Consider the following 12,013-nt stretch of genomic DNA (forward strand, 5'->3'; position numbering starts at 1 on the left):
GAAAACCGAGAGTAGACATAAATAGGTCATTTTCTGGTTGGCAAGATGTAATGAGCGATGTGTCACAGGGATCAGTGCTGGGACCTCAACCTTTAAAATTTATATCAATGACTTGGATGACGGGACTGACGGTCTGATCGTTACGTTTGCTAATACTGCGGGCAAAAAGGAAAAGGAGGCGGTGCTGCGCCGATAACTAGGATGGCGTCAGTACGTAAGGGAGGATCTCAGATCAGGAATACAAAATGTGGAAACTGTTTGGGTGGAGCTAAGAAACAGCAGAGGGCAGCAAACATTGGTAAGAGTTGTTTACAGACTACCAAACAGTAGCTGCCGTGTGTGGACTGTAAAAGCTTCTATAGGTACGTAAAAAGGAAACATTTGGCTAAGACAAACGTGGGTCCATTACAGGGAGAGACAGGAGAATTTATAGTAGTGGGAATAGAGAAATGGCAGAGTATCGCCATTTTTAAAATTAAATTTAGAGTACCCAATTATTTTTCCCAATTAAGGGGCAATTTAGTGTGGTCAATCCACCTACCCTGCACATCTTTGGGTTGATGGGGTGAGACCCACGCAGACACACGGAGAATGTGCAAACTCCACATGGACAGTGACCTGGGGCCAGGATCGAACCTGGGTCCTCAGCGCCGTAGGCAGCAGGGCTAACCACTGCAGCACCAGTATATTACCTCCCATCCCATGTGCTTTCATTTTGCTGACTAACCTCCTGTGGGGTGTTTATCAAAGAACATCCTGAAACTCCAAGTGTACCAAGTCCACGGACTCCCCTTCATCAATTCTGTTAATGACATCCTCAAAAACTCCGAAAGGTTCGTCAAACATGATTTCCTATTCCTAAATCCATGTTAACTATGCTGAGTTTGCTCTCATATTCTAATTTCTCTTTATCAGTGTCTTGGTCCTCCTTTGCTGAATTCGAAACAAGTTCTTAATCCTCAGGCTTACTACACTCTTACCCACTTTCTGAACCTTTTCCTTTGAACTAATGGGAATCTTAAACTTTTCTTGCCATGGTTCCATCACGGTTCCTGTTGGATTTTTGTTTCTAAAGGAATTTATATTTGATGTAAATATGTAATAACATTGTAAATGCTAGCAATTGTCTATCTATTGTCACACTTTTTATTGTAAGTTCCCAATCTGCTACAGACAATTTACCCCTCATACCTTGACAGTTGCCTTCTGTGAGAAACACCCAAAACATTAAACAAAATAACCATATAACCACCATAGCCCATCTTCATGGCAATGTGGCATCCTTTGGGGAGTTCCAAACAGAAATGGGAACAAAATATCTTCCAACGTCCAAATACCCTAACACTCTGGTCCTCGTGAAACTTGGAACCAGGTATTCACAACAAAGCTCAAAGAACATCAGCCCACAGGAGGCAAAGTCGTGAGACCGGCCAGTCCAGCAGAAATAAACCCTCCCACCATCCCCATTGACCAATTGACAGAATGAACACCGTGCAGTCCTGGCTGTAATTAAGAGCAGAAATATTAACAACAGAATCCAACCCCTTGTTCACTTGTGAACTTGTTGATGTCTCAGCAGGTGCGATGAAACACAAAATCCCTTCCCACATTGAGAGCAGATGAAAGGCCTCTCCCCAGAGTGAACTCGTTGGTGGCTCCGTAGGTGGGCTGGATGACTGAATCCCTTCCCACACTGAGAGCAGGAGAATGGCTTCTCCCCAGTGTGAACTCGCTGGTGTTTCTGCAGGGTGGATAACAGAGTGAATCCTTTCCCACAGTCTGAGCAGGTGAGTGGCCTCTCCACAGTGTGAAAACGCTGGTGTGCCAGCAGGCCAGATAATTGAGTATATCCCTTCCCACAATCAGAGCATGTGAATGGCCTCTCCCCAGTGTGAACCCGCTGGTGTGTCTGCAGGGTGGATAACCGAGAGAATCCCTTGCCACAGTCAGAGCAGGTGAATGGCCTCTCACCAGTGTGAACTTGCTGGTGTCTCTGAAGGGTAGATAACTGAGAGAATCCCTTCCCACAGTCAGAGCAGGTGAACGGCCTCTCCCCAGTGTGAACTCTCTGGTGAGAGGTCAGTTCTCGAGAGCTTTTGAAGCCACTCCCACAGTCAGAGCAATTAAAGGGTCTCTCATTGGTGTGAGTGACACTGTGTCTCCGCAGGTTAGATAAGTGAGAAAATCCCTTTCCACACTGAGAGCAGGTGAACGGCCTCTCCCCTGTGTGAATTCGTTGGTGGGATATTAGTTCTTGAGAGCTTTTGAAGCCACTCCCACAGTCAGAGCATTTAAAGGGTCTCTCATTGGTGTGAGTGAAATTGTGTCTCTGCAGGTGAAATAACTGAGTGAATCCCTTCCCACACACGGAGCAGGTGAACGGCCTCTCCCCGGTGTGACTGTGTCGATGGGTTTCAAGCACAGATGGGAACCTAAATCCCTTCCCACAGTCCCCACATTTCCACCGTTTCTCCATGTTGCTGGTGTCCTTGTGTCTCTCCAAGTCGGACAATCAGTTAAAGTCTCACACAGGATACGGGAACTTTCTCTCTCCGCTGTGAACGGTGTGATGTTTTTTCAGGCTGTGTAACTGGTTAAAGCTCTTTCCACAGTCAGTTCACGGGAACACTTCTAATATGCTGTAAATTGAGTTCACAGAAATCATCATGTCAGTATAGGATAGAAATTCAGAACAGACAATTGTAGTTTCTCTGGAACATTTTTTCCCCTCTCATTCCCCAAAGCTGTAAATCTCCATCCCACACACTCTCCCTCCATTCTCACTCTGCTGTATCTAAGATTCACCCTCCCAATTCTCCTGAAGGTGCTGATTCAGGCTGATTGACAGATCCCTGTTCACTGCTTCCTGTCCTGGACACAGAGACTGAAAATCTCCATGCAGCTGCCAGACAGATATATGTCTATGTTACTGGACTAAACATGTTTTAATGTTTCCGATTGTTCCAGTTAGTTAAGATACAGGGGGTTGTGACTGATCATGTTCTTGAACTTGCTGCCTATGAGGGGAGTCAAGCAGAGATGATTAATAATTTCTAAATGAAATTGGATGGGTACTGCAGGGTTACAGAATGGGACCCACTCAAGACTGACAATTGCTCAAGGAGTTGGCCTCAATGCAAAATGTCCAATGGTCTCCTTCTCTTCTGTTATAAATTTTTGTTTTTTTAAATTTAGAATACCCAATCCATTTTTTCAAATTAAGCGGAAATTTAGCGTGTTCAATCCACCTACCCTGCACACCTTTGGGTTGTGGGGGTGAAACCCACGCAAACATGGGGAGAACGTGCAAACTCCACACGGACAGTGACCCAGAGCCAGGATCGAACCTGGGACCTCGGCTCCATGAGGCTGCAGTGTTAATCACTGCATCACCGTGCTGCCCTCTTCTGTTATAAATCTGACTGGAAATATATAACGTAGCTACAGTACTAGACAAGAATAATTAATGTACTTTATTTCATAACTATCAGTAATATATCTAATCTGTAGCATATAACACACGGTGAGACAAGTGGTTTGCACTACTGCCTCACAGCATGAGGGAGCTGCACCAGCCATCAAGCACATATGAATTCCAATCACTTGGTCCAGAGCCTTTTATGCTATGGCCTATCAAGTGCTCAGCTCAATGCTTCTTCAATGTTGTGAGAGTTCCCGCCTCTGCCACACTTTCAGGCAGTGAGTTCCAGATTCCCACTACCCTCTGGGTGAAAATGTTTTTCCTCAAAACCTCATTAAATCCCCTGCCCCTTACCTTGAATTTCTGCCCACTGTTTACTGACCTGTCAACTAAGGGGAAAGCTTTCTTCCCATCTACTCTATCTATGGCCTTCATAAACCTGTGCTACTGTGCCCCCACACCACATATCCCCTCAGCCTCCTCTGCTCCCAGGAAACACCTAACCAGGGTCTCTTCACGCTGAAACGCCCAGGCAACATGCTTATGAATCTCCTCTGCATCCTCTCCAGTGCAATCACATCCTTCCTCTAGCGTGGCAACCAGAACCGCACTCAGTACTCCAGCTATGACTTAACAAGTGTTTTATACAGCTCCATTGTAACCTCAGTGCTCTTAAATTCTATACTTCAGCTGATAAAAGTATCTCATATCCCATCTTCACCACCTTATCTACCTTCCCTTCTAACTTCAGGGATCTATGGACAGGCACATGAAGGTCCCCCTGACCCTCTGTACTTTCTAGGGTCCTACCATTCATTGTATATTCACTTGCTTTTTCATCCTCACAAAATGCATTGCCTACTTTTCAGGATTAAATTCCATTTGCCACTGTTCTGTCTATATAACCTTTAATCTTTCCTCCTCACTACTTATCATACAACCACGTTTTGTATCATCTGCAAACTTACTTGATCATACCTCCTCTATTCACATCCAGATCATTAATTTACACTACAAGCAGCAAAGGACCCAGCACTGATCCACGTGGAACACCACTGGACACGGGCTTCCAGTCACAAAAACAACGTTCAACCATCACCCTCTGCTTCCTGCTACAATGTCAATTCTAGATCCAATTTGCCAATTGCTGTGGATCCCATGGGCTCTTACCTCATTGACCAGTCTCCCATGTGAGTCCTTGTCAAATGCTTCACTGAAGTCCCTGTAGTCTACATGAACTGTACTACCGTTAGCTACACACTGAGACAGCTCCTGAAAAAACTCAAGTCAAATTTGTGACACATGACCTCCCCTGACAAAACCATGCTGATTATCCTTCATCAATCCTTATCTCACCAAGTGAAGATCAATTCTGGTCCGCAGAATTTTTTTCAGAAGTTTCCCTACCACTGAGGTTAGGCTCACTGGCTTGAAATTTCGGTTTTTTCCCTACTTCATTTCCTGAATAATGGAACCAGATTATCTGTCCTCCAGTCCTCCAGCGCCGCCGCTCCTGTGACCAGAGAAGATTTGAAAATTGTCAGAGCCTCTGCAATCTCCTCCCCTGCCTTCCACAGCAGCCTGGGATATATCTCATCTGGACCTGGGGTTTTAAACAATTGAAGGTCAGAATGAGTAAAGAAATGGGAACGGGGAGAAAATAAAATGTTTTACTCACAGATGTTGGGGACAGGAGGAAGTTTGAGTCTGTGTGAAGCTCAATCTTCACTCCGAGACAGAAGCAGCAGCTTTGCTGGGCAGAGAGTGGAGGAAGCTCCGGCAACCGGGAGATTGTTCTCAATGGGAGACCGTGCTGGGAAGTCTTTGTGACGTCCAATGACGACGTGCCTGAATCATCCAATAACAATTAGTCTACTGCACCCTGATGTCTCCGAGTTCCAGTACGAAGGCCGGGCGCGGACACGGGAACCCCGCCCCCACCGATTGTGACCCCTCTTCCTGCACCTCCTCCAGACAAGGTTTCCTGGCAACCGGCTGATACTCCGGCCAGAGTGAGATCTCTCACTCCATCCCGGCCTGGGACTGCGCATGTCCAAGGGGAGGGGAAGTTGCAGAAGAGAACCCATCCCTTGAACTTCCTGCTGAGATGTTGACCAATGGGAATATGCTGACAACCGGAAGGACTTTGGTGTTCCAACCAATCGAAGCTTTGTGTTAATGAAGATTGAGCTTCACACAGACGGACACGTCCTCCTGTCTTCAACATCTGTGAGTTAAATACTTTCTTTTTTCCCCCTTTCCATTTATTTTCTCCTTTTGACCTTCAATTGGTCGCTTGCAGCAACTGAAGGAAAAGGAAGTGAATCCAGGGAGGGTGCAGACTCTGGAAAGGTTGGCACAGGCCTCTCTCTTTCTCAAGGGCATTGACATCCTTTGCTCCCTCAGCTTGACACATTTATTTGTCTGGCTAAAAGGATGGTCTCTTTCCCAATGTTCACAAGGGCCAGGTTTCCCCAGGAGATGGCTGACATTTAAGGAGACGGTAAATTAATATAGGACAGAAATATGTCTAGTGTTCTTATATGGTACAGATTAGATATATTATTTATGGTTCTGTAATATAGGAATTCAGAGCAGAAGAAGGCAATTCAGCCCCTCAAGCCTGCTCCGCCAATTAATCAGATCATGGCTGATTTCTTCCTGGTCCCAAATCCACCTCCCTACCTGTTCCCATATCCCTTAAACAGGTTTTTAAAATCAGAAATATGTCTATCTCCTTTAAACCATTTAATGACTCAAACTCTACCTCACTAAGCGGCAGCGAGTTCCACAAATTCATCACCCTCTGTGAGAAGAAGGTCACAAAGAAGAAAGAAAAGTACAGCACAGGAACAGGCCCTTCGGCCCTCCAAGCCAAGCCAAGCACCGACCATGCTGCCTGTCTAACCTAAAACCTTCTACACTTCCGTATCTGTATCCCTCTATTCCTATGCTATTCATGTATTTGTGAAGATGCCCCTTAAACGTTACTTTCATACCTGCTTTCACCAGCAACTCCTCTGGCAGAGTTCCAGGCACCCACTACCCTCTATGTTAAAAAAAAAGGTTTCCCTCGCACATCTCCTCAAAACTTTGCCCCTCATGCCTTCAACCTATGTCCCCAAGTAATTGACTCTTCCACCCTGTGAAAAAGCTTCTGACTATCCACTCTGTCCATGCCCCTCATAAGTTTGTAGACTTCTATTAGGTCACCCCTCAACCTTCATCGTTCCGGTGAGAACAAACCGCGTTTATCCAACCTCTCCTCATAGCTAATGCCCTCCATACCAGGTTACATCCTGGTAAACCTCTTTTGTACCCTCTCCAAAGCCTCTACATCCTCTGGTCATGTGACAACCACAATTGAACACTATGTTCCAAGTTCGGCAACTAAGGTTCCATAAAGCTGCAACATGACTTGCCAATTTTTATACTCCATGCCCCGGCCGATGAAGAAAAGCATGCCGCATGCCTTCTTGACTACCTTATCCACCTGCGTTGCCACTTGCAGTGATCTGTGTACCTGTACACCCAAATCCTGCTGCCTGTCAATACTCTTTAAGTGTTCTCCCATTTACTGTACATTTCCCACCTGTATTAGACCTTCCAAAATGCATTACCTCACATTTGTCTGGATTAAACTCAACCTGCCATTTCTCCACCCAAGTCTCCAACTGATCTATATCCTGCTGTAATCTCGAACATCACTATCTGCAATTCCACCAAACTTTGCGTCGTCCGCAAACTTACTCATTGGACCAGTTACATTTTCCTCCAAATCATTTAGAAACATCAAAGGCTTTGTGGAACACCACTAGTCACAGCCCTCCATTCAGAAAATCACCCTTCCAATGCTACCCTCCGTCTTCTATGATCGCGCCAGTTCTGTTCCCATCTTGCCAGCTCACCACCTGTAGCACTCTGACACGAGGGATCTTGTCAGAGGCCTTACTGAAGTCCATGTGGAAAACACCCACTGCCCTACTTTCATCAATCATCTTTATCACTTCCTTGAAAAACTCAATCAAGTTAGTCAGACACGACCTCCCATTCACAAAACCATGCTGCCTCTCGCTAATACCTCCACTTGCTTCCAAATGAGAGTAAATTCTGTATCAAAGAATCCTCTCCAATAATTTCCCTACCACTGGCGTAATTTCCTGGATTAATCTTGCTACCCTTCTTAAACAAAGGAACAACATTAGCTATTCTCCGCCCCTCTGGGACCTCACCTGTAGGTAGTGAGGATACAAAAATTACAAAGATTGCATCTCAGTTCTAAATCTACCGCCTCTCAACCCATATCTGTGACCTCTCGCTCTAGATTGCCCCACAAGGGGAAGCATTTGGTCTATGTTTACTTTATCAATCCCTTTTAGTATTTTATACACCTGGATCAGATCCCCTCTCGTCCTTCTAAATGCCAGCGAGTACAAGTCCAAAATCTTTATTCTCTCCTCATACGTCAACCCTTTCATCCCCGAAATCAATCATGTGAACCTCCTCTGAACTGCCTCCAATGCCACCATATCCTTCCTCAAATAAGGAGACCAAAACAGGACACAATACTCCAGATGTGGTCTCACCAACACCCTATTCAATTCCAACAACACTTCTCTACTTTTATACTCCAGTCCTTTTGCAATAAACGCTAACATTCCATCTGCCTTTTTAATTACTGGCGTAATTTCCTGGATTAATCTTGCTACCTTTCTTAAACAAAGGAACACATTAGCTATTCTCCGCCCCTGCATATTGACTTTCTGCGATTCATGAAGAAAAACACCCAGATCCCTCTGCCCAAATGCATTTTGAATCTGCTTTCCATTTAGATAATAATTTGCTTTTCTATTTTTTTGACCAAAATGGACAACCTCACACTTATCCACATTAAACTCCATCTGCCAATGTTTGCCCCTATCTCCTAGCCTATCTATATCTGTCTGTAAAATCTTTATCTCCTCTTCACTGCACCCTGATTCTACATCAGCGGCAGCACTTAGTCTCCAGAATGGAGAATGCAGCCCAGTATCTGCTTATTGACTTCATCAAAACACCTCCAGTGAATTCTCCACTGGTGGGATTTTCCATTGTGTCGGCAGCATATCCCGGCCCGCAGGCTTCCCGGCAGCCTGGGGTGTCTACAATGGGAAATCCCATTGGCCAGCACTGGGAATGGAGAGCTCTACTGCCGAGAAACACGCGACTGGGGAGGCGGAGAATTCACCCCCTCAGATACGAGCCGGAATTCTCAGGGATGGCTTCAATGGGAAATCCCAGAGACAAGCAGTGGGAAGAAAGAATCCCACTGCCCGTGAATGGCGCGCTGCCGAGGAACACGTGACTGGGGCACCGGAGCATCCAGCCCATTGAACATCTCAAATAAATCTCCCAATCGTTCCTCCTCCAAGAAAAATAATCCAACCTTCTCGAGTTTGTCCACGAAACAGAAGTTCCTCATTCCTTTTCTATATTTTGGATCATGTTCTGCCATCACATTGTGGAAATGAAACCTCACTTGTGATAAAATCCAGAGGGCCGGATCCTGAGGAGGTTCATACTGAGCATTAAGAGACCTGGCTCAGGTCACTGCGTTCAACAAATGGCTGAGGAGGAACAAGTTCTCAATAGTTAATGAGCAGCTAAAGGTGGATAGACGGGTGGGGTCATTACTTCTGCCTGTTTACAGTAGGGCTGTAAACCTATAAAGATAGCGCAGTGTGAGAGACAAACAGTGATCTACACTGTTGGGCCTTAACCCAGCCTCAGTTGGGTATCAGAGAAGGCAACTAAAAACAGCTGCTCCCTTCTCTATTGCCCACACACATAATTTACAATAATCACTGACCTCTCACCCCATGCTCATCCCTGCATCTGAGAGAGGTGATTGGATCTTAGACCCGAGAGACTTGATAGCAAACCAAACATGTTCTCTCACTGATTTGCAATGTTTATTGCCTGAAATTAACAATTAAGATAAAATACATGTATTATTATTTACAGTTGTGTAATATTGTGCTGTAGCTACGTTATATATTTCCAGTCATCTTTTCCCTCAGAGGGTTGTTAGTCTCTGCATTTCTCTTCCACAGGGACCAGTGGGGTGTGGGGGTAACTGAATATATTCACCGCTGAGTTGGACAGATTTCTGATTGACCAGGGAGTCGAGGGTTATGGGGAACCAGCAGGAAAATGGAGAGAAAGCTGAGATGAGGAGGGATTTCCTCACTCAAGAATATGGAGCATTCTCTCCCTCAGAGGATTGTGGAGTCATCACGTATTTTCAGGGCAAAGATCAATGGGTTTCTAGATGATGAAGATAGCAAAGAATATGGAGGATAGTGTGGGAAAATGGTGCTGAGGTAGATCGGCCAATTATCTCAAACGGATGAGCAGGCTCAATGGGCCGAATGGCTGGACAGAAAGCAGTGAGCATGGATCTGTCAATCAGCCTGAATCTGCACCTTCAGGAGAATTGGGAGGGTGAATATTAGATACAGCAGAGTGAGAATGGAGGGAGAGTGTGTGGGATGGAGATTTACACCTTTTGGGGAATGAGAGAGGAAAGAATGTTCCAGAGAAATTAAAATAATCTGTTCTGAATTTCTATCCTGGACTGACAGTGATGACATTTGTAAATTCCTTTTACAGGATATTAGAAGAGGAGGAATTATAGACAGAAATCTCAACCCAAACGTTACATCAAAGTCTGATAGTCACTCAACTCCACGGGTCTGGAATATTACCAGCCTTTGATACTTGGAGGAGAAATGTTTCTCTGGTCTGTCTGCTTCAGAGGTTTTAAACATCAGTGTGACTGGAAAATCACCGAGACACAGACACCCGAGTGAGAGTGTTCCAGAGCACCGACTGTGAAAAGAGCTTTAACCAGTTACACAGCCTGAATAAATACCATCACACCATTCACATCAGGGACAGACTGTACACGTGTTCTGTGTGTGGGCGAGGCTTCAATTGATTGTCCAACCTGGAGAGACATAAGGAGACCCAAAACATGGAGAGACCGTGGAAATGTGAGGACTGTGGGAAGGGATTCAGATTCCCATCAGAGCTGGCGATTCATCGACGCATTCACACTGGGGAGAGACCATTCACCTGCTCTCAGTGTGGGAAGGGATTCACTGAGTTATCCAACCTGCGGAAACACCACCGAGTTCATACTGGCGAGAAACCATTTACCTGCTCTCAGTGTGAGAAGGGATTCACTCAGTTATCCAACCTGCAGACACACCAGCGAGTTCACACTGGGGAGAAACCATTTACCTGCTCTCAGTGTGGGAAAGGATTCAGTAATTTATCCCACTTGCAGATACACTGGCGAGTTCACACTGGGGAGAAGCCATTCACCTGCTGTCAGTGTGGGAAGGGATTCAGTGAATCATCCAGCCTGAGGGTGCACCAACGTGCTCACACAGGAGAGAAGCCATTCACCTGCTCTTTGTGTGGGAAGGCATTCAGTAGATCATCCAACCTGCGGATACACGAGAGAGTTCACACCGGGGACAGACCATACACCTGCTCCCACTGTACGATGGCATTCGGTGATCCATCCGCCCTGCGGAGACACCAACAAGTTCACAAGTGATTAAAGGGGTCGATTCTGCTGTTATTATTTCTGTTCTCAATTACATCAAGGGCTGGTGGCACAGTGGTTCGATCCCGGCCCCGGGTCACTGTCCGTGTGGAGTTTGCACATTTTCCCCATGTCTGCGCGGGCCTCCTCCACAAACCAAAGATGTGCCGTGTAGGTGGATTGGCTATGCTAAATTGCCCCTCAATTTGGGGGAAAAAAAGAATTGGGTACTTTAAATTAAAAACAATTACATCCAGGGCTGCATTTTGTTCTGTCTGACATTTGGTCAATGGGGATGGTTAGAGGGTTTCTTTTTGCTCGACTGGCTGGTGTCGCGACTTTACCTCCAGTGGGCTGATGCTCTTTGAGCCTTGATGCAAATACCTGGTTTAAAATTTCACAAGGATCACAGGGTGAAAGGGTGTTTGGAAGTTTTTTTCAATACATTTAGAGTACGCACAGACAGTGACCCGGGGCCGGGACAGAGTGTTTGGAAGTTAGAAGATATTTAGTTTGCATTTCTGGGGGCAGCATGGTGGCACAGTGGTTAGCACTTCTGCCTCAAGGCCCGAGGACCCGGGTTCGATTCCAGCCCCGGGTCACTGTCCGTGTGGAGTTTGCACATTCTCCCCGTGTCTGCATAGGTTTCACCCCCACAACCCAAAGATGTGCAGGTTAGGTGGATTGGCCACACTAAATTGCCCCTTAATTAGAAAAAAATAGTTGGGTATTCTAAATTTATTTTAAAAGAAAAAAAATTAGATTACTATATTAATTAGTCACCAGTCAGTACACTAATAAGTAGTTTGTTTGACAGAAGGTTGTTCTGATAGTGCAGCATTCACTCAGTGCTGGGATGAGGAATATAGTATGTCCTCAATCGAATTACAACTAATGAATCAATCATGAATCAGTAGTTACAGTAAAAAACTGACTTTTATTAGTCGTAAAAATGTAAAAGCTAAATTGCTGTGTATAAAGAATGTGCAATGAGGATA

General features: G+C 45.4%; 2 protein-coding genes across 3 annotated transcripts; one reads left to right on the top strand and one right to left on the bottom strand.

Annotated features, from left to right (window-relative positions):
- Nucleotides 1–560: 560 nt before the first annotated feature.
- Nucleotides 561–5,668, bottom strand: LOC119952189 (gastrula zinc finger protein XlCGF7.1-like). Of its 2 annotated transcripts, none has more exons than XM_038775804.1 (2): nt 5,100–5,668; nt 561–2,639 (listed from the first exon to the last, which is right to left on the bottom strand). In XM_038775804.1, exon 2 carries the CDS (start codon nt 2,474–2,476, stop codon nt 1,550–1,552), a length of 927 nt encoding a protein of 308 aa, XP_038631732.1. In that variant the 5' UTR covers nt 2,477–2,639; nt 5,100–5,668; the 3' UTR covers nt 561–1,549. The 2 variants fall into 2 exon arrangements, with proteins under 2 accessions (XP_038631732.1, XP_038631733.1); XM_038775805.1 differs by lacking the exon at nt 5,100–5,668 and adding an exon at nt 4,829–4,914.
- Nucleotides 5,669–10,421: 4,753 nt separating this feature from the next.
- On the top strand, nt 10,422–11,449 carry LOC119952227 (zinc finger protein 239-like). Its single transcript, XM_038775877.1, has one exon. It carries the CDS (start codon nt 10,437–10,439, stop codon nt 11,025–11,027), a length of 591 nt encoding a protein of 196 aa, XP_038631805.1. The 5' UTR covers nt 10,422–10,436; the 3' UTR covers nt 11,028–11,449.
- Nucleotides 11,450–12,013: the final 564 nt, after the last annotated feature.

The sequence above is a fragment of the Scyliorhinus canicula genome, chromosome 17 (assembly GCF_902713615.1).
Source record: "Scyliorhinus canicula chromosome 17, sScyCan1.1, whole genome shotgun sequence".
Taxonomy (NCBI): domain Eukaryota; kingdom Metazoa; phylum Chordata; class Chondrichthyes; order Carcharhiniformes; family Scyliorhinidae; genus Scyliorhinus; species Scyliorhinus canicula.

Bases quoted from the DNA above. Each gene is read 5' to 3' on its own strand.
- LOC119952189 (XM_038775804.1), bottom strand. From the start codon at position 2,476: ATGGAGAAACGGTGGAAATGTGGGGACTGTGGGAAGGGATTTAGGTTC.
- LOC119952227 (XM_038775877.1), top strand. From the start codon at position 10,437: ATGGAGAGACCGTGGAAATGTGAGGACTGTGGGAAGGGATTCAGATTC.